The sequence below is a fragment of the Dromiciops gliroides genome, chromosome 2 (genome assembly GCF_019393635.1).
Source record: "Dromiciops gliroides isolate mDroGli1 chromosome 2, mDroGli1.pri, whole genome shotgun sequence".
NCBI lineage: Eukaryota > Metazoa > Chordata > Mammalia > Microbiotheria > Microbiotheriidae > Dromiciops > Dromiciops gliroides.
The window spans coordinates 426,128,416-426,154,035 of NC_057862.1; the positions used below are offsets into that span (position 1 = coordinate 426,128,416).

Sequence of the window (25,620 nt, forward strand, 5' to 3'; positions counted from 1 at the left end):
GAGGGATGCATTGCTTGGTTTCAGTAGGAAAAGCTGAACACCCTTGTTTAAATTTGCCCAACCTAATCTTTTTCCCTGGGCTGAACATAAAGACAATTGAATGCTCTTGGTTGTACTGATGGCTTCAGTTTCCACTTCCAGCTTCAAAGACCTTGTCTTCCTCGGCCTCCTCCTCCAAAGATACAGCGCTGGGCGCAGCCCGTGAGTAGCTGGCAGTTTTGCCTCCCTTGCCCCTGCTTAACATTGCCTGAATTGCACTCTTTAACAGCATTACTAAGCCTGGGCAGTTTGGATTTGCCAATCAGTTCCCTCCTTCTCTGTGTGGCACAACCTGAAACTTGCATTTCGGTTCTCCCCTCTCTCTTTTTCTTGACAAGTTCTACAAAGCAGATAAGAAGGTGGCTGGGCTGCTGTGTGTGCTGTTTTTCTTGGCATGGATTTTGTTTTGATCAGATCCTGGGAGTGATGTAGTGGAAAGAACCCTGGATTTGGAGTGGGAGAAACAATCCCAGTTCTGACACTCAGTAGATATATAGGCCAGGGCAAGGCACTGAACATCTCTAACTCGCAGTATCCTCCTCTGTAAAATGAATTGGTTGGTAAGAAAGTAATGTGGTATATAATAAAAAGAGTACTAGGTTTGAGGGCAAAAATCTGGCTTTATATCTCAGTTCTGCCCACTTACTAGCCCTATAACCTTGAATAAGTAACTTCTACTCTGTGTGCCTCAGTTTCCTCTTTTGTAAAATGAGGAATGGGGAACTAGATGGTCTCAAAGGTTTCCATTTGCAGGTCACGTGATTCCTTGGCTGTTCTCTCAGATCCCTTACAGCTCTAAATTGGAACAACATGGGATAGTAGGAAAAGAGCTAGACTTGGAGTCAGGGTACCTGGGTTCAGCTTTTAATGTACAATTAATTTCTGTGCCTCAGTTTCCTTGACTGTAAAATAGAAATAATAATAGGAAACTACCTACATTATGGGCTGGTCTGAAGAAAGTGCTTTATAAACCTTGAAGTGCTATACAAGTGTGAGCTGTCGTCATTATTAAATCCTATGACGTTTTAGCTTATGAGCTTTAAAGCCATATATGAAAAGACTTGCTTTTACAAAAGAAGCAAGAATCTGGCAGCAGAGTCCACAATTTCTCCAGATACTGGTTTGGAAATACATCCAATGCCTTCTGTTTTGTGGGAAGTAAGTTACATCCAGAGACAATCAAGCCTGCTCAAGTGGAGGCAGGCATTTCTTTGCCTTTAGGAGTAATGCAAAAGTACAACAAGCTTCATTTAAAAGGCAAGGCAAGGAGCAGGGACCGGGTATAAGAGTTATCTGGGATGAACGTGGGGCAATAAGTTATCTGTAGGGGAGCAAATCCTTCATTATGACCCACATTAATAAGCTATATCTGATTGCTTCCTGTCTCAGGGAGAGTGGGAGGGATAGAATTTGGAACTCAAAACTTTAAACAAAAATGTTAAAAATTGTTTTAACATGTAATTGGGGGAATAAAACATTAATTTTTTTAAAATTATGACCTACATTAGTCATTAAAATGTTGGCCAGAGAACAGAGTTGGAAGAGATCTTAGAACACATAACGGTATATCCAAAAAAGGATCTTGGATTGTAGAGTGCTAAAACATAGAACACACAATGTCAAAACAGAATCTCAAATGCCTCCTTGGAGATCATCTAATCCAGTCCCTTCCCATTGAATGGACGTGTGTGTGTGTGTGTGTGTGTGTGTGTGTGTGAGAGTGAGTGAGAGAGAGAGAGAGAGAGAGAGAGAGAGAGAGAGAGAGAGAGAGAGAGAGAGAATGAGAATCAATTGCTAGCTTCCTAGTGATTAAAAATTTCCAAATTCAGACTCTGGAACTTGTGAAAGCTATGGAGACTGTGGTAAGCAAGAGGATCTGGTTAATTAGCATTGCTCATTTTTAATCATTGCTGCATGTCCCTCTGTCTCTTTAGCATTCCCCTTTTCCAGTTTGGGTGTTCCATTATCCGTGATGCAGATGTCAGTTTTCTTTCTGTTCACAGTGTATGTACATGTACCTATTAGTGAATATGCCCATTTTGATCTGGGATGTATTATATGGGTGATGCTGGGTTGGATGTGATGGAATTACAGACTAGCTTCAACTAACTGGACACTAATCAGCTTTCGAAAGTGCATTGAACTGTGCATCAAAGTACTTGGGTTTGTAGCCTGCCTCTACTGCTTCCTAACTGGGTGACCTTAGGCAAATCAATTAACTTATCCTGAAATCACTAAATTATTCTAAAATACTTTTTCACCCTAAATCCAATAAACTGGTGCCACCAATTAACTTAAATGGTTCTGCCCTCTACTTTTAAGAAGTGTAATACAATGAAAAGAGCCCTGAAGCTGACATCATGGAATTTAGAGCTAGAAGGAACCTGAAAGATTGTTATATCCAGTCCTTGCGTTTTACAGATGAGGAAATTGAGGGCCCTACAAGGTGAAATGACTTGTCTAGGGTCATGAAACTCGTAAAACAGCAGAGCTGGGATTCAAACCCAGGTGCCCTAACTCCAGATTCAGCGTTCTCTGAAACTTGTAATCAAATCCTGGCTCCCACACTTCTAACTCAGTAATGTTGGAATTCATTGGATTCCCATGAGCCTCAGTTTCCTCATCTATAAGATCAGGATAACAATTATCTTGTACTCTGTACATCACTGGATGGTTGGGAGGGAAGTCGTTTGTAAATCTTAAGCATTCTATAAATGTTTATTATTATTGAAAATCCCTTAATAAAGACAGTAACAATAAATAATAATAAACTTCATTCAAAGGACTAAAGAACTAAACCTTTTGCCAACTTTTGTAAGCCATAGTTATCCAACGAGTGGCCCTTTGGAATTTTACTCATTGAGGTCTTTGTTAGTATAATCCCTTTAATAATCCTGGAAGTGTGGAGGAGGGGCAGGGAGACTTCTCTGAGCAATGTGATTTAGCTGTTTCCATTTGAATCAAAGCAAACCTTGCTAGCTCTATTTAATCTTTCAGCTGCAGTACATTACAGCTGTTGGTATGATCTGTTCATGTCAACTGTTTCTGCTCCCTCTGTGATTGATAACAGGTTAGGAGAGTAAACATTGCCGTAAGAAAAGCACCAGTTGTATTTCAGCTGCCTACATTAAAGTGCTAGCGGAACAGTGGATTCTACAGGAGCAAACTGAGATGATTAGAATACGCTTCTGATGCCAAAATGTGCTTATGTTTACACTGAACTTCATTTGGAATTTACTTGTTCTGTCATTTCCCTTCCATCCCCTGTGCCCTTTCATCCCCCTGGGCAGTGTAGGTTGTGCTTGATGGGGTGACCTTGGGCAAGTCACTCTCCTGACCTTGCTTTACTCATCTTTAAAATGTAGATGTCAGTCTAGGTGGTCTCTTAAGGTTCTAACCGTGGGGCAATGGACCAAGGTTGGAAGAGGCAAGAGATGTGTGTGCAGCTGGGGTCCCCAAAGCTCCCAGAACAAAATCAGCCACCCCAGGAACCCTCCCTCTTTGTGACTTAAATGGAAGAGTAAATTTATGAGAATGTTGGTGATAGAAACCCTTAGGGTTGCAAGCAGGGCTTCGCGTAGTCTTTTGTCAAAGCTCCAAAGCTGCCACATTCATAGCTGCTGTTGTATAAATGAGATGGAAAGAAATGGGAGCTCATAGGAACCTTACAGCTAGAGGGAACCTTCGTGGTCATCATGGCCACCCCCTCCCCTCATTTTACAGATGAGGAAACTGAGGCTACAGACGGGAAATGCTTTTCCCAAGTCAAACAGCAAGTAGTAGAGGTAGGAACCCAGCCCAGGCCTCCCAACCCAATGTTATTTACTCAAGACCATATCATCTTCCCTCCTTGACCTTGTGGAAGGCTTTGCTTCCACCAGATATCAAGGGTGCAAGTTTTACCCGGCAAGGCTCATTATATATCAGACCCCTTTGGTAGGAGGGACTGGATCCACAGCCTTGGGCTGGGGGGTGGGGGGTAGCTTTGTACCAAGTCACCTATGGCTGGAGTTCAAATGTTACCAGAATATTTGGGTTCTCTTTATTTAAAAAAAAAAAAAGAAGAAGAAGAAGAAGAAGAAGAAGAAGAAGAAGAAGAAGAAGAAAGCATTGAAAATGTCGTCTGTACTAAAGGCTAGTGGGGAGGGGCGGGGGTGAGGAGGGGAGGGGGAAGGCTGACTCTCTCCTGACTGCATGGGAAGCCCTTTATAAGCTTCGTATTTATTATTTCTCTCCCCCTCTCTCCCCATTAAAATCAAATGTACTCGGCGCTTTTGTATTCAATACACATTTAACCCTGCCGACTTAGATTTCTCAGGTTTTAAATCCAGTGGGGAATTGGCTAGTTTCCCAACTTTCCCCTGAAGTCCCCCTTGAACAGGGCTCTAAATCCTTCTTAGCATTTTCTCCCCTGATGCTGCTGGTCTCATAACACTGGTGGGGCCATACATGTGTGTGTGTGTGTGTGTGTGTTTTCCCCCAACCCCCCCCCCCAAAAGAAAGCATAACCAGAAAGGTGAAAGTGTTCACAGCACGCTGACAAGCCAGCTTTGCGCATCATCTTCCTATTGCGGCTTAATTAAACACTTTTTGTCTCTCTGTGTCTGTCTCTCCCACTTGCCTTTCTCACCTTTCTCAGCCCTTCATTCCTCTATCCCTTTCCCTTGCCCACTGCCTCCTTTTTCCTCAGTCCCTTTTTTCTCTTTCTTCCCCTTTGTGCCCCTCTCTCCATTTCATCTTCATTTCTCCTTCCTTTCCTCTCTGTTTCTATCCCCGCCCACTTCCCCCTTCCACTCTGTGTGTCTCTTCCCTTCCTATCCCCAGTTATCTCTTCCCCTCCCCTTCTCTCTTCCCCTTTCTTCTCTCTCCTTCCCTCTCTTCCTTCACCACTCTGTCCTCCTTTTCTTTCTTTCTCTCCCCTCCACCCTTTCTCTGCCCATCTTTCCCCTCCTTCGTCTCCCTCTCTGTCCCCTCTCCTCCGCTTCCCCCCTTCTCCCTCTCTCTGTCCCTCTCTGTCCCCCTCGCCTCTCCCCCTCTCTGTCTGTTTTATCATCCCTAATGAAGCAGTCTCCTCCATCGATCCTGCTGATTGCCAGCCCCATTCCTTTTGTTTGTTGGCACTGCGCCATTCAGCTGCACTCTGACAGCTCAGCTCGTCTAATTAGCTCTGTTGTTCTTTTCCCCATGTTTCACCACGTTGCAAGTTCAGTCGAAGTTGCCACAAACTTAATCCTTCCATTCTAGCTCTAAGTTCACATTCTTCAGCTGCCTTTATTGTAGAGAGGAGCAGCCTTGTGTGAGGATTGATCCCCCAGACCTTCACATCTGACCTTTCCTACAGCCTCCCCACTCCCATTGCCTCCAGGAGCAGCTGCAGGCAGCCTTGCCCCTAGGAGCTTCTCCATCATCCCAGCCCTCCACTCATCCTTTGAAATAATAACAGCATATCCCATTTCTGCAGCACTTTGCTCACCACAACAGAGATTAATAATAATAGTTCCTATCTCTATAGTACTTTGCCATTTACAGGGAGTTTTTCTCACCACAGACATGTGAGAGAGTGCAAGGAAGATAATCCCTATTAGCAATGTGGTACAGTGGAAAGAATGCTGAATTTAGAGCTCAGAAACCTAGTTTTGAATTCCAGCTCTAACACATATTAGGTGTGTGACCCTGGGCATTCAGTTAGTTAACTTCTGGGCAGAAGTCAGTTAACTTCTCTGAACCTCAGCTTCTTTCTATATAGTGGGAATAATTATATTTATATTACCTGCCTCACAGGGTAATTATGAATAAAGTACTTTAAACCACTCTAGAAAGGTGAATGGTTATCCTTGTTATGTACAGGTGGAGAAAGCAAGGCTCAAAGAGGTTTGATAATAACAATAATCCCGACTGCTATTGCACAGCAACTGTGGTAGCAACTGTGAGGATACCACAGCATAAGGATTATTCATTATCCCCATTTTGTAGATATGGAACCTGAGATAGCTCTAACACAGCGCACCATAAAGCAAGTCAGTAGAAGGCATCACAATTTAAATCCAGACCTTCCTAACTCCAAATCCATTGCTATTTCCATCACACCCAAGTTGTCCATCATTCCCAGAATGCGGTAATCCCTGTGTCATTTTCTAGATTTAGGTAAGCATATTGACAAGAATTTAATAGGATACAGCCACTGTCTGGCCTGGGAGGGGTTAGACATATGTATTAGAATGTATGCTAGCACATGGGGAAAATCATCAATTCCAGTTTCACTTTTTGTTTTGGTTGTTTTTCCTTTTTTTTTTTAGTTGGAGGGGAAAGGGGAAGGTTGTTGGTATCCCCATCATAATTGTTTTCTTTCCCTTTTCAGCCATCATAGTACAGTAGAAAGAGCCCTAAAGTTAACAATGAGCCAGAGTTGGTGAGGAAATACAAGAATAATAAGAGGTTTAGGGCTTGGGGAGTGGGGTGGGGGTGTTATTTGTTGGTTGGTTTCTTTCCAATAGTTGCATTTGGGAGAAAAGGAATGGAATAGGGTGGCTAAGATTCTTATAACAAAGCATGAAAAAAAACATGGAAAGAAGGCAGAACCACTCCACTCTTATTTGATTTCATTTTATTTCAAATATAGATAATAGGCAGTTGAAAGTGTCAACCTGCCCTTAGTGAGTTCAAGTTACCAGGAGTAGGTGAACTACATCCCAGGATGGTGAATAGAAGTGATTGCTGAACCACTCTAAGGGACCTTCACATGACTGGGGGGAATGGGAAAGGTGTCCCAGGAGTGAGAAAGAACAAATGTCCTAAGTTCTCAAAAAAAAAAAAGAGAAGAGAGTCAATAGTAAACCAGCAGTTCCTGGCCTTTTTTGTGTCATGGACACTTTTAGCAGTTGGGTAAAACCTGTGGACCCTTTTCATAATAATGTGTTTGAATGTATAACATAAAATACATATTAAAAAAAAAAGTTGGGGCAGCTAGGTGACGCAGTGGATAAAGCACCAGCTCTGGATTCAGGAGGACCTGAGTTCAAATCCGGCCTCAGACACTTGACACTCACTAGCTGTGTGACCCTGGGCAAGTCACTTAAACTTCATTGCTCTGCCCCCCCCCCAAAAAGTTCATGGACTCAGACTAAGAACCCCCTTGCCAAACTATAGTCCAGTCAGCTCGACTTTGTTTCCTGGAAAAATTCTAAATGGATTTTCAAAGTGACTATCTAGCAGAGCAGATGTGATTACAGTGAATCAACATGGCTTGACCCAGCACAGGCCATGTGAAGTTAACTTCATTTTCTTTTTTTATCTTTTTTAATAGGAATCCTAGATTAGAAGATCAGGATAACACTACAGATATAGTTTACTTGGAGTTTAGTAAAGTGTTTAACAGAATCTCTTCCACTATTGTTACAGATAGTATGTAAAAGTATGGGCTACAGTATCACCTGGTTAGGTGAACTCATAACTAGCTGCATGACCATCAGCTTAGAAGGACCCATCTAATATATTGACTCAGTAATATGTGCTATGACTTACATAAAGGTCTACCTGGCATTCTTATCCAGTTTCCAGATGACCCAAGGCTAGGAGGCATGGCTGGAATGCTGGCCTCAATCTAATAAGTTGACTTAAATTCTTACATTTGGGTTCAAAAAACTAACTTCACCAGTACAAAATGGAGGAAGTGTGAGTAGATGACACGTCTGAAAAAGAGATCGGGAGGTTTAATGACCTTGTAAGCTCAATATTAGTCACCAGTTTGAAAACATAAGCTTAAAAAGTTAATGTGTGGGGCAGCTAGGTGGCGCACTGGATAGAGCACCAGCCCTGGAGTCAGAAGGACCTGAGTTCAAATCCGGCCTCAGACACTTAACACTTACTAGCTATGTGACCCTGAGCAAGTCATTTAACCCCAATTGCCTCACTAAAAAAAAAAAAAAAGTTAATGTGCTCTTAAGCTGCATTGGGAGGCAGTATGATCAAGTGTAGGGAAATGGTCATGCCAGGATGGTGAAGAGCCATATGGTCACACCATAAGAAGATTGGTTGAGTGGCCTATGAATGCTTGGCCAGGAGAAGACTTGTTGGGAGGAAAGTATAGTTCTCTTTAACTATTTGAAGTGCTGCTGTGTAGAAGAATTTGACTTGTTCTACTTGGCCCAAAGCAGTCAAACCAGAAGCAATGAATGGATGTTAGGGACAGAGAAATGGAAGCTTAGGAAAAAGAAAACCTTCCTAACCATTCAGTCTACCCAGAAGTAGAATAAGCTACCTCTAGAGGTCCTTCAGCATGGGCCAGACAACTTCTTGTCATGAAAACTATAGAAAACTATAGGTCAGAATTGAGCTGGGCAGCCCTGCCGCCAGGTCCCATCTTGTCTAAAGATTTGGGGATTCTCTTCCCTTTGCCTAAGTCCTGCTTTTGCCATTTGCTGGCTGGATGATCCTGGCCACAGCATGTCATTTCTCTGACCCTCAGCTTCTCACGTCAGTAAAGTGGGAATAATAATGCTTGTTCTGTCTTCCTCCCAGGATGGTTGTAAAGAAAGTTCTTTGTAGGACATCAGAAAAAGTTATTATTGACCTTCCCTGAGTCTCAGTGTCTTCATCTCTGCAATGGTAAAATAATAGCTGCTCTGCTACTGTATAGGGTTGGGTTTACAAGGTTTTAGGTATAGATAAAGCACTTTGTAAATCAAAGTTCTTTCTAAATATCAACTATTAACATTACTGTTCTGAAAATGCTTCTCCTTCTTTGCAGAGTTGAGGGACTATAGGTGTGGAACATTGCTTATATACTGTCAAGCTTATACTGTCAGACTTGGCTAATGTGTTAGCTCTGCTAAATTCCTTTTTCCCCCCTTTTTTTATTCAAATTTATAAGGAATGGCTTGCAGAGCAGGGGAGGAAAGAGATATCTGAAATGGATGTGATTTAAAAACAAAAGAAGTTAATAAAATTTTTTACATAACAATGTTTCAATAGTAAACTATCTCTATCTCTATATATCTATATATGTGTGTGTGTGTGTATATATATATATACACACACACACATTTACATCTGAAATTTTTTTTTAATTTTTTTTTTTTTTTTAGTGAGGCAATTGGGGTTAAGTGACTTGCCCAGGGTCACACAGCTAGTAAGTGTTAAGTGTCTGAGACCAGATTTGAACTCAGGTCCTCCTGACTCCAGGGCCGGTGCTCTATCCACTGTGCCACCTAGCTGCCCCCTACATTTGAAAATTATAGCCATTTTGGCCAGAGAGTAAATGTGTAGTTCCACAGTTGTATTATTTCACCACAGCCCTTATAATAACTCATTTCTCTAGTGTTTTAAGTTTTACAAAGCCCTCTCCTCTCAAGCAAGCGTCCTGTGAGGTAGCTAGTACAAGGATTATTCCCACTTAACAGACTGGTAAACTTGAGGCGCAACAAAGTTCACATAAATAATAATTGATAGAGCTTGGACTGGAAGCAGGGTCTCCTGACTTCATGTCCATCACTAAGTTCACTATACCATACTACCTCTTTCTCCCTTGCTCACAATTAAAAGACAGTTGTTTTTAATATAGAGCAGTTTATTTTTTAATCTGAAAATATGGCTTGCAAATCATTTAGGACACACATTCTTTGTGGATTCCCAATGAGCTATAGGGAAATCCTTTCTGAGGTCAACTGTTTCAGAGATGGGCAGTAAGCAAACTCTTCCTCCTTGCCAAAGACCAATGGCAGGCACTGGGAGATGAGATTGGAAACTTAGACATTTTCATTTCTGATATTCCTCTTTCCCACCTCCCAACATTTTCCCTGGAACTTAGCTAGACAAAACACTGTCCTGTACTTCCAATGGACTTGGAGACAGGAAACTTGTTCATGAATCCCAGTTAGTTCATTCACTATCTCTGTCACTTAGTTCATCTCTCTGAGCCTCAATTTCCCCATATGAAAAAGCGACAATAATCTTCATACTGCTTTGTTGTAAGAAAAACAAAATGCTTTTGTAAGCCTCAAAGAAATGACAGTAATTATCATCACCCCAAACACGAGTTTTTCTTTGACAAGTGACTCTTTCTACATTTCTGGCTATTCAATTCCTTTTCTTTCTTCAAAGACCCTCTCAAATGCAACTACTTCCATGAAGCCTTCCCTGATCACTCCACCCAACAGTGATTCTTCATTTCCCAGTCTCTCTGCCCTCTTCGATCAATCAACCACGAAGTATTTATTGTGTTACTATGTGCCAGACATTGTGCCAACTGCTGGAGACATATAAAAAGGAAAAGTCTCTGCCCTCAAGAAACCTACATCTAATGAGTAGAAACAACATGGACACTGAAGTCAACACAAAATATATCCACAAAGTTAATACAAAGTAATTTGGGGGAAGAGAAGAGCACTGGCAGTTGGTGGGAGGGGGTCCAAAAAAGGCCTCATGCAGGAAGATGATACAAAGCCAAGGATTCTGGGAGTTGGCGGTGAGGGAGAGGCACACCACAGCTATGTGGGCTGCCCATGTGGAGGCATGAAGGTGAGAGCAACATTGTCATGTATAAGGAACAGGAACCAGGCCAAGTTAATTGGAACGTGGAAGGCATCAAGGAGGAAGAAATGTGTAATTTAATAAACCCGAAAAGAGGAGCCAGGGTCAGTTTGAGAAGAGCTGTATCTGTTTATCCCATTTGACATCACATCAGAGTTATTTGTAGCCATGTCTCAGCTCTCTCACCACTGGACTGTAAGCTTCCTGAGAGCTGGGACTAGGTCTCTTTTCATCTTTCTATCCCCAGCCCTGAGCACAGTGCTCTGAGAGAGGAGGCACTTTAAAAATGTTTGTTAAATGGAGCCATAGGACCCTTTCCCTTGAGCTGTCCTTGTCCAATTAATGTGGAATAAGCAGGCTATTTTCTGCGTGGGGAAACATCCGGAGCTTCCCCACAGCACATCCGGCACTGACCTATAACCCTCTCCCCAAGTCCGTACTCAGTGCTTTGCTGGCTGGGTCTAAGAGCTGGCAGATCTTCTACTCCACATAGCCTTAAGGGCCCAGGGTGACCACCTCAGCACTGGGAGATGCTGGATGAAGCCAAGAGCAGTCTTTGCCTTTTACACGTCTCAGTTCAAATCGTAATATTTTTATTCACTAGGAAGAGTAGTTTAATGGTAAGAGACCTGAACTTTAAATGCCAGGTCACTTTGTATCATAGGGCTACGTTTTACCATTCCTATGACCTTGGACAAGTGTCTTTCCTGAATTCCTGGGCTGTTGTGAGGATCTAATGAGATAATAAATGCAAATAACTTTATAAACCTTTAAAATGCTGTAAACTTCTTGGTGGCTATTTTTCCCCCACTGTTCTCTGTCTTTGTCACTTCTTTTGTTGATCTTTTTTAAATTTATTTTTGTAAGGGAAGAGGAATCAAATGTACCTGTGGTCTCATTAGTATAGGCAATTCCAGATGAACAACCAACCTACTCAGGGTTAGGAAAGACACCGAGAAGCTGAAGAGCATCCACAGGAAGGCATGAGGAAGGGTCTCAAGATCAAGACAGATGAGGATTGACTGAAGGAACTGGGGACTCCTAGCCCTGAAAAGATTAGGAGGGAGGAGAATATGATTGTTGTCTTTAAGGTTTTGAAGGGCAGGCAGGGAGAGAGGTGATTTGGCTTGTTTCGCTTGGCCCCAGAGGGCAGAACGGGAGCACCCAGCATCCCATGGCTGTCTGAGGTGAAAATGAGATAATAGATAGAAAGAACTTTAGAAACCTTAAGTGGATAGAAACATTGAGGTGGCCTTGGGCTGTGTGTGTATTTCACAGTTTTAGGAACTTACCTGGGGCACTGAATAAAGTAACTTGCCAGACTCAACCACAGAGCTTCCTACTCCAAGCTCAGTACTCCATCCACTATGCGTACTGCCTGTGTGGTTTATCACTTGTTGAGGATGGTCTCACAAGCCAGATGGAAGTTTTGTACAAGCTATGTCTGAATAATGTTCTAACCTGTATTTGGGCCATCCTAGGAAATTCCCCTATAGTTTCTCAGTACCTTTGGCCCAGCTGCCTACTTCAAGAGCATTGCTGCTGAGGCGGTCTTTAAAAATATTACTATCAGGGAAAGGTTCCTAGAATCCAAAGAAACACTGAATTCCAATTTACTATCGGTGAGGTGGAAAGAGTGCTGAATTTTGCATCAGAAGACCTGAGTTCAAATCCAGCTGTGTTACATACTAGTTGTATGTGACTTTGGACAAGTCACTACCACTGCTAAGACTCAGTTTCCTCCTCTCTGAAGTGAAGGAATTGAACTAGAAATAAATCTCTGGCTCTAGATTTTATGGTCTTAAATGACCTAACATCTCTGAAATAGATAGTATCTTGCTGACATGCAGTTGATGTGAGATGCTTGCTTTTTATTCATTGGCAGGTGAACCATTTCAGATCTTGAGAGTGTTGTTGTCAAACTATGCAGGTTCCTTTCCAGTGTCCCAACTCACTCCCTGCTCTGGCTATTTTCTCCTCCTCTGCATCTTAGGTCCGCCCCCCAAGACCTCAAGTTGTCAAGCGACCAAAGAGTAATGTCACCATGGAAGGTCGAAGAACTTCAGTTTCAAGCCCTGACCAGTGAGTATGAAACATTATTACCTTCATCTAACAGAGTGAGCACAAGTAGGAGCCAAGGCTTCCTTCCTGTGAAATGCAGAAATCCCCTTCCCTTCCCCCACTGTCGTTCCCCCCCCCCCCCAGCTTCCCAGTGCGTCCAGGCTGTGTGTTTCACAGAAAGGTCACTCTGGAAACAGAGTTTAATCTCAGAAGTCTCCTTCAACTGGTTCATGGTATTGTGTGGACAGAATGTGTAGAGATGAGAGCCCCTGGCAGAGGCAGTCTCTATATGACACCTGGGCCCAAGTCTTTTGAGTTGCAAAGACTCAAAAGACACTTAGAAGGAAATTCATTCAGTTTGAATGAGTCTCCACATCGTTGTCTTGGCAATGCAGAGCAATAGAACTGGGTTCTTCCATCCGTGACCATAAACAATTCCCAAACCAAGGAAGGGGCACAGAAAACTTGCTGAGATTGTAATGAAGGTTCATACTTTTTTTTTTAAACCGAACTAGACAATAATACTATTTCTGTAGCTCTTTAAAGTTTGCAAAGTGTTTTCTTCACAACAAACCTGTGAGATAGGCGATATACGTGAATTCTCCCTCTCTTACAGATGAGGAAACTAGAGAAGTAAATTTACATTAACTGGATTTTGGGTTGTAAGGCACCTTAGAAATTATATATTCCAAGAACAACATTGTTACAGATGAGAAAACTGACATGCAATGAGGGGGAAAGACTTGTACAAGATCACAGAGATGGAATTTGAGACCAGATCTGCAGGTACTCTCTAGCATCTACAGGCTAGAGAATCCACCTGGACTTAGAGGGGTTCACATGGGACACCCAGATCTTAAGTAACTTGCACGGAGTCACATAGCTTCTATGTATCAGGCCGAACTTGAACCTGGATCATCCTAACCCCAAAGTCAGGAGACTAAAGAATATTAGCCATAAAAGGGCGATTCTTCACTGGGTGCCTTTCTGTCTCTGACCCTCCTTGTCTTTCTCTATAGAATGGGGCCACCCTTTTTGTACTACCTGTGGCACAGGACTATTGGGAGGGGGGAAGAGCTCTGAGAACCAGAGCACATTATAGACATAGGGGCTGTGGTAGAACACAGGCTGAAACTTATGCTTCGATGCTGTCATGTGGTAAAATTGCAACTACTACCTACAATCCACTTGCAGTCACAAGAGGCTTTGGGCCTCTAGGTGGGCAGTGATAGGCAATGTCAGGAAGTATTGCCAGGAAAGAAGCCCTGAGGTTCTAGGATTTAGAGATAATAGGACTGAAAAAGGTCTTAGAAACCAGCTAAGCCAAGGCGCTCGTTTTACAGATGAGAAAACTGAGGCTACCCCTCCCCAGGGAAAAGAATAGAAGAGGGAGGAAGAGACTTGCCCAGAATCACACATAGAGTAAACACAAGAGCCAGGACAAATCCTAGGCCAGTGCTCTTTGAACTACATGCTGCTCCTTTGTTTCAGGAGAAATGCCTCATAACTTTAAGCTGCAAGATGAGTGTTTTCCAGAGTTGTCCATTTGCTTCAACTTTCTCCAGACACACAAGCACTATGGCGAAGGGGAAATCGAATAGGGAAGAGGCGAGGCACAGAAGTGTTCAGTTCACATCTTCACCCCTAAATAACTAGGGCACTTTTTAAAAGCCAGCAGTGGCTTGTGGCCTTCCAGAGGTGGAATGAGATCGCCCCCTTGTGGATGAAATTCCTTATCACCTCAGAGGACCCGAAGCACCAATGACTTCTTTCTGTGCCTCCTCAGGATGAAGTCGTTCTTTCCGTATTCTAAGGAGCCGTCCTACTGCCCAAGTTATATGTACTTATCCCAAATCAAGTTCTTCTCACAGTCAGTAAACATACTTCAAACACAGTGCACTATGGGACTCGGACTAACCAAAAAAATCTGGGCTTTGGAACCACTGACTTGAATCGATTCAATTAGCTAATTTCCTTTTTTTTTTTTCCCTTTTGATAATCAAATAAATGCAGAGTTAAGAGATGATCCTTTGGTGAGTCCAAGGCATCATATAGCCACAAATATTTCATAATAATAACCATTTTAACAGTTATTTCGATATCATTCCTTGATTTTTTTTTTGGTAGCATAACAATAGCTCTCTGCACTTGCGTTCCCCATCCTTCTTGATGATATGGGATGATTCTTGGTCCTCAAAAGCTGTACCAGTAGAGTACAGGCTCTTATAGGTCTTACTGAACTAGAAAAGCTTCACACATAGGCCTAAGTAATAGATTCTTTCTGTCATACCAAGGATCAGGCCACTACACAGGGAATGTTTTTTAGCCATAGCAACTCACAAAGATCATCCACTAAGGCAGAGAGCCACCCACACAGACAAAATCATGAATCCTTGACTTATTGAGGCTATAGTAGCAATATTTATTTATAGCCCTTTATGGTTTGGTTATAAAATATTTTATGTATATTATCTCTCACAATATTTCTTTGAAATTGGCAGGTTAGGAATGATTCTATTTTACAGATGAGGAAACTGAGGTAAGAATAACTTGCCCAAAGTCACATTGTTAGTAAGTTGCAGAAATAGGACCCCAACCAGATCTCCTCCTGACTGCCAGCATCTTTACAGAGGTTTCCTAGAACTTGACTTTGTGTCTTTCTGGCAGGGAAATGCCCGAGCAAATCAAACTTGTGAAAGCATGAGTATGAGTATACTGGCTTGTCAGGGAAGTGTCAGCAAAGGCAAGAAAGATTACTAGGGCCATCTTAGTCATAAATAAATTTTAAAATCCTACTGTGGATTTTAGATAAAGGATTACATTTTAGCACTTTGCTCTGAGGGATGGTGTGTATGTGTATGTGTGTGTGTTTTCTCTTTTTTTCCTTTTAAATGACTCCAGGAAAAATATCCAGCACACCCACTCTCCCATAATGCCAGTGACATTTTTAGTGCAGCCCCAGTGTTTTCCTAAGTGTCTCTCTCTGTCACCCTATCCTCCTCCCCCTTGCCTCTCCACATCCAAATGCCATGTACATCATAAACAGCCCTTCCATGTGTTTTTCTCAACTGTCACCAACTTCAACTTGGCAGGACCAACTCCTGCAAACACAGGAAGGATCCAGTGGGGGAAAAATATATTTTAATAAAACAGGCCTGCTATGAAATATTGTTCTAAAAACAACAACAACAACAATCTGCTTGCATCATGCAGGGAGAATTAAGAACTGAGGATGGTGGGAAATGAAGCCTAATAGGGCTTGGCCAAGGCCAGTTTTGACTTATCCAGGAAAACAGTAACTAAACCTAACAAAAACTTCTACAGCCATCAAAGGACATCTTCTAGTGGCAAAATGCAATTTGAAATATGTAAAGCCCAGGTGGATTCTCAGTAGCACTGTCTTCATACCCCAATTCTAACTTACCAAGAATACTTTAATTAATGGTGAGCAGGGAAGGATGAAATAGATTAAAGACAACACTTTGGGTTCTCAGCCTTGAGCAGCAGGATTTTTTCTCCCAGATCATAACCAGCATGGGAGGCAGCATGGCACAAAGGAAAGAACTCTGAGTTTAAAGCCAAAAGGTCAGAGGTACTATTTACTATTTTTTTTCTGGAAATTTTTTTATTATAGTGGAGTAGGGTGCTGGACACAGTTTAGATGATTCCAGTTTTGTTGGCAACATCCAAAGCATCCTAGTCTGAAGCCAGTCGGACATAGGCCTTCTTCTCTCCATCAGGCCAGATCAGTGTGTTGACCTTGGCCACATGGATGTCATAAAGCTTCTTTATGGCTTGCTTGATGTGATGTCTGTTGGTCTTGACGTCCACAATGAAGACAAGGGTGTTGTTGTCCTCTATCTTCTTCATAGCAGACTCAGTGGTCAAGGGAAATTTAATGATGGTATAGTGATCAAGCTTGTTTCTCCAAAGGGCACTTTTCCGAGGGTATTTGGGCTACCTTCAAAATCTTAGAGTGTTGGGTTGCCAGAAGGTGGGGGATGTTTGGATCTTCTTGGCTTCCATCTTGGCGGGGGTAGGGGGGGGGCAGTGGACAGCTGCTTCCTTCCTCACCTTCAGGGTCATCTTGGGGGAAGGGCTATTTACAATTTTACTATTCTGTTTAATAGCTGTATGAACTTGGGCAAGTCACTTCATTTCTCTGAGGCTTCGATTCCTTGTCTATAAAATGAGAAGTTGAGTGGTTCTTCCAACTCTAGATTTCTATAATTACTTTCTGAAGTCTTTAAAAATCCAAATTTATTGAGTCTTTTTTCCTCCTTTTATACCTAATTAGGAAAAGTGGCCCTTGAAATCCCAATTCTGTGATATATAGTCAGATCCCACAAGGGTTGAGAAAAAAAAAAGTTTTTCTAAAAATTCCATTGTTTTTATTCAGAGTAATAGAACATTAGAGGTAGAACATAAAACATTAGAAATAGACAGGGCTGGGGGCAGCTAGGTAGCACAGTAAATAGAGCACCAGACTTGAGTCAGGAGGACCTGAGTTCAAATCCAGTCTCAGACACTTGACACTTACTAGCTGTATGACCCTGGGCAAGTCACTTAACCTTCATTGCCCTGCAAAAAAGAAAAGAAAAGAAAAAAGAAATAGAGAGGGCCTGAGAACACAGAATGTCAGAGCTGAGAGGAACCTCAGAAGTTATCTAGTCCTTTCCAAAGTAGGAATCCTGCAACATCCAGGAAAAGTGGTGCTCAATTTGGTCTCCTCTAATTCACTGTCTCCAGAAGTTCATTCTTTTTTTTTTTAACTTCTTATATAAGGTATTTTATTTTTCCATTACATGTAAAGATAGTTCTCAACTTTCGTTTATACAAGCTTTACAATTTCAGATTTTTCTCCCTCCCTCCCCTCCCTCCCCCCTCCCCTAGACAGCAGGCAATCTGATATAGGTTATATCTATATATCTATATACATATACATATATACACACACACATATATATATATATACACATAATAACATTAATCCTATTTCTGCATTAATCCTGTTACAAGAGAAAAAATCAGAGCAGTGATGCAAAACCTCAAAAAAAAAAAAAACAGCACCCAAAACAAAAGAAATAGTATGGTTCAATCAGCATCTATACTCCACAGTTCTTTTTTTTTTTTCTTGGATTTGGAGATCCTCTTCTATCATGAGTTCCCTGGAACTCTCCTGTACCATTGCATTGGTGAGAAGAATATAGTCCATCACAGTAGGTCAACACTCAGTGTTGATGATACTGTGTACAGTGTTCTTCTGGTTCTGCTCATCTCACTCATCATCAGCTCATGTAAGACCCTCCAGGTTTCTCTGAACTCCTCCTGCTCATCATTTCTTACAGCACAATAGTATTCCATTGTATTCATATACCACAACTTGTCCAGCCATTCCCCAATTGATGGGCACCCCCTCAACTTCCAATTCCTTGCTACCACGTAAAGAGCAGCTATAAATATTTTTGTACATGTGGGTCCCTTTCCCCCTTCCATGATTTCTTTGGGAAAAAGACCTAAAAGTGGAATTGCTGGGTCAAAGGGTAAGTTCATTCTTTTGTAGGAAAGTACTATCTGTTGGGAAATTTTTCATTGGTTCTGCCTTGGGGCTAATCAGAATAAGTCTAATAACCATAACCCCTCCTCCCCATGGCACCATTTCAGATATTTGAGCACAGTTCTCTTGTGCCTTTCTCCTCCACCCCTCCATATCCCTCTGGGATGTTTTTTTCCTTCTCCAAATTAAACATTTCCAGTTCATTCAGAAGATCTTCTATTGTCAAAGTCTCTAGTTCTCTTAGCATCTCAGTCACTTTTCTCTGAATTTGCTCTGACTTGTCACTGACTTGGCTAAAATGTGAATAGTGCACTCCCAGAAGGGAAGAGTGTGCTCCCAATATGGTATGATTAGAACAAAGGACATCCATTTTCAAAGGTTAGGATGTTGTTCAGTCATTTTTTTAGTCATGTCTGACTCTTTGTGACCCGATTTGGGGATTTTCTTGGCAAAGATACTGGAGTGGTTTGCTATTTCCTTCTCCAGCTCATTTTACATATAAGGAAACTGAGGTAAACAAAGTTAAGGGACTTGTCCAGGGTCACAAAGCTAGTAAGTGTCTGAGACTGAATTTGAACTCATGAAGATGAGTCTTCCTGACTCCAGGCCCAGCACTCTATCCACTGCACCACTTAGCCGCCCATAAAGGCTGGGCTGCCATATTCATATTTCATCCACCACAAAACCTAGTCTCAATCCAGGGCCAAGACAGGTAGCTTGTTACAGAAATAACATTGAATCTGTAGTCAGAGGACCATTATAAAATTCTGGCTCTACTCTTTTTTATCTATGTGACCTTGAACAAGTCATTTAACTTTTTTGGGCCTCAGTTTACTCATCCACAAAATGAAAGGGTTGGACTAGATAATCTCTTAGGTCTCTTTCAGTTCTAACTCTCTGATCCTATAATCATGTAGACTCTCTATAGAAGCATCAATTTGTAAAGCTGAAAATGACCCCAAAGGTCTATGGAATGAAAAGAGTAACTGGACCATAGCAGAAGATCTGAATCTGAGAATTGAATCAGTTCTCAATCCCAACATGTCCTGGCTGTGTGACTATGAACAAGTCCCTTCAACTCTGTTCCTCAGTTTCTTCATCTGTAAAAAGGAGATAATCATCTTTGTACTTCTCTCATAAGAATTATGTGAAGAAAAATGTTTAAAACCTTAAACCACTGGGGCAGCTAGGTGGCGCAGTGGATAGAGCCCCGGCCCTGGATTCAGGAGGACCTGAGTTCAAATCTGGATTCAGGCACTTTACACACTTATTAGCTGTTGTGACCCTGGGCAAGTCACTTAACCCCAATTGCCTTACCACCCCCCCCCCAAAAAAAACCTTTACAAAACCTTAAACCACTGCAAAATGAGAAAAACTATCATGTTACCCAACCTGTACCAAAATTATGAATCTACTAAAACATGCCCTTCAACTGGTCTGCTTGAAGACCTTGTGTAGAAGAGTGGAATAAAAGGACCTGGATTCAAATTTCACTTTGCTATGTATGTGTCCTTGTATAAGTCATTTTTCTTCAGTGAGTCTTAATTTCTTCCTCTGTACAATAGAGTAGTCTAGCTGATATGTAAGGCCCCTTCCAGCTTTAAGCCCTGTAAAACCTATGAAACTCATTGCCTCTCCCCTGAGAGAATTCATTCCATATAATATTCGTTGAATATTCAGTCCCCTCCCAAAGGATTTTCACCTATGACCTGTACTGTCCAAGCAAAGGGCTGGTTTGGGGTTGGGGTACATAGGGAGTAGGTGCCAAGATGGCCACAGGGCATTGGCAACATTCGTCAAACCTATTTATGTCACTGTTTGGCTCTAACCTCAGTAAAGGTGGCCTTGTTAATCCTGATATGGGAACATTTCAGCATGAGACAGAGGCCCTGACCCTATATCAATTATTTTCAAATGTATTCTTAATGTGCTCCCATTGGACCCTCAGTTCTTCTCCACAGAGGCCTATTTAATTTTCTGACTGTCTCAGATATACAATTAGGAAATAACGGGTGGATTGTAGCCCCCCTGTGGCCTCTTGCCTCTAGAGGGCAAGTAACAACAATAATCCTAATTCTCACTTCTGTCCTGCTTTAAGTTCCTCACAACAGCCTGGTCAGGGAGGCTTTGTTAGCATTATGTTATATCAACATTTCTTAGTTTAGGAAACTGAGCCTTATAGAAGTTAGATGACTTACATGCAGTAAGTCATGCAGTTCACTTGAGCCAGAGATCAAACTTAGATTTCCTCACTCTAAATCCAGTGCGCTTTCCATGACATCATGTCCCCAGGAACCCCCTCGCCAGGAAACTCATCATCCTGGAGATTGCATCAACCTTGGTACTCACACTTAATCACTACCCTCCGCGCCTTTGATCGAGAGGCTGGAGGGCACAACAAAGAACTCCTCTCAAAGCCTCCACTTTAAAAGGGCCCTCAGGGGGCAGCTAGGTGGTGCAGTGGATAGAGCACCGGCCCTGGAGTCAGGAGTACCTGAGTTCAAATCCGACCTCAGACACTTAACACTTACTAGCTGTGTGACCCTGGGCAAGTCACTTAACCCCAATCGCCTCCCTAAAGAAAAAAAAAGGGCCCTCAGGTTCCCCCTTCATTTCCCATCCAGCTGTACTCCTTTGGACTGGACTTCATTATGCTCATTTACCAGGTACCCTTCCCACCTCTGATTTTCAGCTTTCTCTAGTGTGTTGTCTTCTCCCATTAGATTGTAAACTCATTTACCTCAAACCTCGCAAACTGGGGAAAATGACCAAAAAAAAAAAATAGTCAATGTTGGAAGGGTTGTAGAATGAGAGGCACACTAATACACAATTGGTGGAGCTATGAAATGGTACAACCATTATGGAAAGCAATTTGGAATTGTGCCAATAATGTGACCAATATGTCCATACCCTTTGAACCAGAAATGCCATTACTAGTCTTATACCCCAAGGAAACCATATATACCAAAATATTTATGGCAGCATTTTTTATGATAGCAAAGAAAGGGAAACAAAGTGGGTGGCCATCTATTGGGAAGTGCCTAATCAAATTGTGGTACATGAATGTAATGCAATCTTTCTTTACTATAAGAAATGAAGTCTGTGGTTAATACAGAGAAGCAGAGCCAAGAAAACAATATACACAATAACATATAAGTGGAAAGAGTAGCACAAAAAAAATCAAAAGTCAGTGTAACAGAATGCTAAAGATCAAGCAGGATTCCAATAAAGAGATGTGAGAAGATAGCCGCAGTCCATCCCTTCATGGAAGTGGGGAGTTCACAGGTGTTACACATTTTCTAGGTTTGGGGACTTTTTCAATACATTCATCAGGTAGTCTGGGTTTTTACCCTTCAAAAAATACTATTTTATGGGGCAGCTAGGTGGCGCAGTGGATAAAGCACCAACCCTGGATTCAGGAGGACCTGAGTTCAAATCTGGCCTCAGACACTTGACACTTATTAGCTGTGTGACCCTGGGCAAGTCACTTAACCCTCATTGCCCTGCCCCCCCTCCAAAAAAATACTATTTTATGGGATAGTTCTCTGGGAGAAGAAAAGGGAGAAATATGGAAGATAACTAGAAGATAGCAATAAAAATTTAGTTTTTAAAAAAAGAGCAAGAACTCTTTTTCATATTCATATCCTTAACACTTAGTGCAGTGATTGCAGCATAGTAGGTGCCTAATAAATGTTTATTGACTGACTGACCATGTAACCACAAGGCATCTTTTCCTGAGAAGATCCAAATACAGCTCATATAGTGGCGGGGGAGGGGGGCGGTGCCAGATGTGGAGAAAAGGAGCAGGCTGAGATCATTATAGAATGTATAGAACTCTGAGGACTCTTCTGACCTGTGGTAGAAAGGGTTAGGTGGCTCCTGAAAACAGACCTCCTGCATTACCACTAGAAAGTCCCTAAATAAAGAGGGAAAAGTGATGTTGCCAAGGAAGCCACAGGTAGAGAGTTCATATGGGAGATGACATGTTGTGATAGAAAGTTCTGGCTTAAGAGAGAGGAGGCCTAGGTTCTAGATCTGTCATGCCCTATGTTAGCTACCCGTGGGTCATTGGGTTGCTCACTTTCTTCTTTGAGGGTCAGTTCCTCATCTGTAAAATGAGGGGGTTGGACTAGCTGGTCTTTAAGACCCCCTGCAGTTCCAACATTCTATGTTCCAGCCCTAACAGCCAAAGTTTCAAGGCCCCTTTCTCTGCAAACATTGCATCTTCCAACATGCACTTTCCAGATCCAACATTCAGTGGCCCAGGGCTACTTTGAGCTGGATCATTCTGCATTTTAAGGGTCCTTCCAGTTTGAATGTTTTCTGTTCCGTGTTCTCGAGACCCTTCTAGCTCTAGCATTTTAGGATTCCATGATACCGTGATTTCTGTCTCTAGACACATCTTCTCAAAAAAAAAAAAAAAGAACCCTATAGTATTCCCCACTTAGGTGCCCAGAGCAGAGAAAGAATGTGAAACCGCACCTCCTGGGGCGGCTAGGTGGCGCAGTGGATAGAGCACCGGCCCTGGAGTCAGGAGGACCTGAGTTCAAATCCGGCCTCAGACACTTAACACTTACTAGCTGTGTGACCCTGGCCAAGTCACTTAACCCCAATTGCCTGACTAAAAAAAAAAAGAAAAGAAACCGCACCTCCTTCTACCTGAGATCCTCTCGTTCCTACCATCTACAAAAGGAAGTTCTCATTTCACTCCCAGATGAGTTCCTTTCCCTGCTTCCCATCTGTTTGTCCAGGTCGCCTGGTGTCAGGTGGGTTACCAGCTTTCCTATTTGAATAAAATGGAGATGTTACTATTATAGGGACCTCATTAATTTAATACAATTCATCAGTCATTTATTAAGTACTTACTATATGCAGGGCTGTGCTAGGTGCTGGGAATATAGGTATAGTGAAGACTCTTGAGAAATTTCCAAGTTAATAGGGCGGGAGCAGGGGCAAGGATTGACATGGACAAAAATAAGGGAGTACAAAAAATGGGCAAAGGAGAAGATCAGACTGACTGTTAGGAGAGATATGGGGGGGGGCACTATTATCTAGAGCAAGGATAAGAGCTCGTGGAGGAAGGACACCTGAGGTGGACCTTTAAGGAAAGGGAAATTTTCAAAGGGTAGAAATTGGAGGGCAGAATAGGCAAGCTGGGGCCAGATTCTGAAAGGCATGAAATACCAGAAGCAAATATACTTCTGCTTCTGTTGTATTGAGGAGGGGGAACAATCAAAGTCTCTGGAATAGAGGAGTAACCCAACAGTAACTCATATTGCTGTAATTCTTAGGATGTACAAAGTGCATTCTTCTCTGTGAGATAGCCACCTCAACTATTATCAGACCTATTTTGCAGAAGAAGAAAACTGAGATTTAGGGAACTTGATGTGTCTTGCCTAGGATCATTTTGCTGGCAAGCATCACATCCAGGATCTGAACCCAGATCCCCAGACTCCATCCCCAGCCTTCTTTACACTGTGCTATGCTGCTGTCTTAGTGTATTAGGAAGATCTACTGCATAGCAAGGAGCTTTTCCTAATGAGAAAGGTTTCTGACTTTGTAAAGTAGTATGAATGACAGCAGCTGTCACCTTCAGTGAGGCTGCTCCCCCACCCCCCCGCCCCCCAGGATCTCAGAGTTGGAAGGTACCTGGAAGCCCATCTGGTCTAATCCAGAACTGAACTGCAATGCCATCTGTGTGACCATCCCAATAAGTGGTCATCCAGGCTTTGTTTAAAGGCCTCCACTAAAGAGGACCCTACTGCTTCCTGAGGCAATCCACTCTCCTTTGGGAGAGAGCAGTTGTTAGGAAATTTGTCCTCACACTAAGTCTCAGTCTCCTCTGTCTAATTCCCACCACCACCACCACTACCACCACACACATATTTGCTCCTAGTTCTGCCTCCTGGCTCCAAACACATCAAGTGGGTTTTCCTTCACCCTTCCTGTAGCCCAGGCCTTTCCATCAAGGCTTCTGGGACCCCTGTTCCAGCCCTCCAGAGCCCAGGGTCACCAGCACACCGAGAGGAGTCACTCCAGGAAGTCTAGTGAAGGCATTATTCCATCACACAAATCAAAACCTATTCAGACAAGTTTCCCATAAACAATATTTCTGTGACTACTCAGACATTTAGGAGAAGTTCAGAATTAGGTGGTGTTTGCGCATTGTGGCTAATACATTTATGTCAGAGACATGCTGTAATTTAACATATATTTCTATGAGTGAACATTCATGCTTAAGAAAGAACACTAGGAGATCCAGTGACTGCTGAGATACCTACCCTTAGCCCTGGCATTCTGTTATTTGCTCTTGAGCTTTATGGAGACCATGATGAGTTCATTCTGATCTTTCCCCATCCCCCTACTCACTCAATGTGGAAGCCCCACAGGAAGCCACAGCTGGGACACTACCCCAATGGAACTGTCAAGCAGCAACACTTCAGCAAACAGACAGACTTCCATGCTTGAAGTCTTGCAGCCCCAGCCAGGACAAGTGGAATGTGTTGAAAGATCACACCCCCACCTCCTGTCCCTCCGGTTCTCTGGGAGCATTTCCTACCACTGTGGCCTTGAGTGTGTCTCCATGATGCCAGCTGGACCCCCCACCCCACCCCCATCCAGCACGGCAGGTCGGTTAGGCAGAAATACAACAGCCCATCTCTCTTCCAGGCCCTTGGCTGGCAGCCTTCCAGGGCTCGCCAAGAGGCTGGTTGTTAACATGCAAGAGCAGAAGGCCAGGAGGGCAATTAACAAGTCAAAAAGGTTTTGGCCTGGCTAAAGCTGCCATCACTTCCCCAGTCTCCGTGTGTTACTCTTCTGGAAATTATGCAAGACTTAACAGAAATCATAATGACACAGCCTCAAAGAGAGAAAGCTGCTTCTCCTGTGCTAGCCGAACTCATTAACCCAGAATTAGAACTACCTCAGCCTTTTGGCTTCATTGGACAAACAGTAGCCTCCAATTACCATGGCCATGGGCCCCAAGCTACTGCCAGAAGGGAGTTTTCTAGCAGGGGAGTCGAAAGCCCCCAAATCTATCGCAGCCGAGTAAAGAGCCGGCCCAGTCCCAAGAAGGAGCCAAATCCACAGATGACACGGGGCTCGGCCGGATAGCTCTCATGCTGGATGACTGAATCTGGATCCAGAAAAGATCGGGGGATTTAGAGCTGAAAAGGCCTGTGGAGACCATCTAATCCCAAACCCTCATCTTACATAGAAAACAGGACCACAAAGGTTGCAACTTGGCCAGAGTGAGGATTCAGACCCGAGTCTTCTGCCTACAGATCTAACAGAACAACTAAATAACAACACCCTGTCTCTCTTCCAGAGGCAAAAAAATGATGGACTGAAGCTAACAAGATGAAATTGAAAGGAGAGGAATGGAAAATTTTTCACTTGAGCTCACAAACTCAGCTGTGCAAGTATAGGATGGGGGT

At 42.7% G+C, this 25,620-nt stretch overlaps 1 protein-coding gene across 7 annotated transcripts in view; it reads left to right on the top strand.

Moving 5' to 3' along the window:
- Nucleotides 1-25,620, top strand: part of DENND1A (DENN domain containing 1A) — a 673,977-nt gene that overhangs the window by 623,346 nt on the left and 25,011 nt on the right. For 5 of the 7 annotated variants that reach the window (XM_043984170.1, XM_043984174.1, XM_043984171.1 and 2 more), the window contains 2 exons: nt 142-201; nt 12,560-12,648. In XM_043984170.1, the coding sequence (XP_043840105.1) occupies nt 142-201; nt 12,560-12,648 (149 nt within the window). The remainder of the gene's footprint in view (nt 1-141; nt 202-12,559; nt 12,649-25,620) is intronic. The other 2 variants (XM_043984173.1, XM_043984176.1) reach the window with 1 other exon arrangement.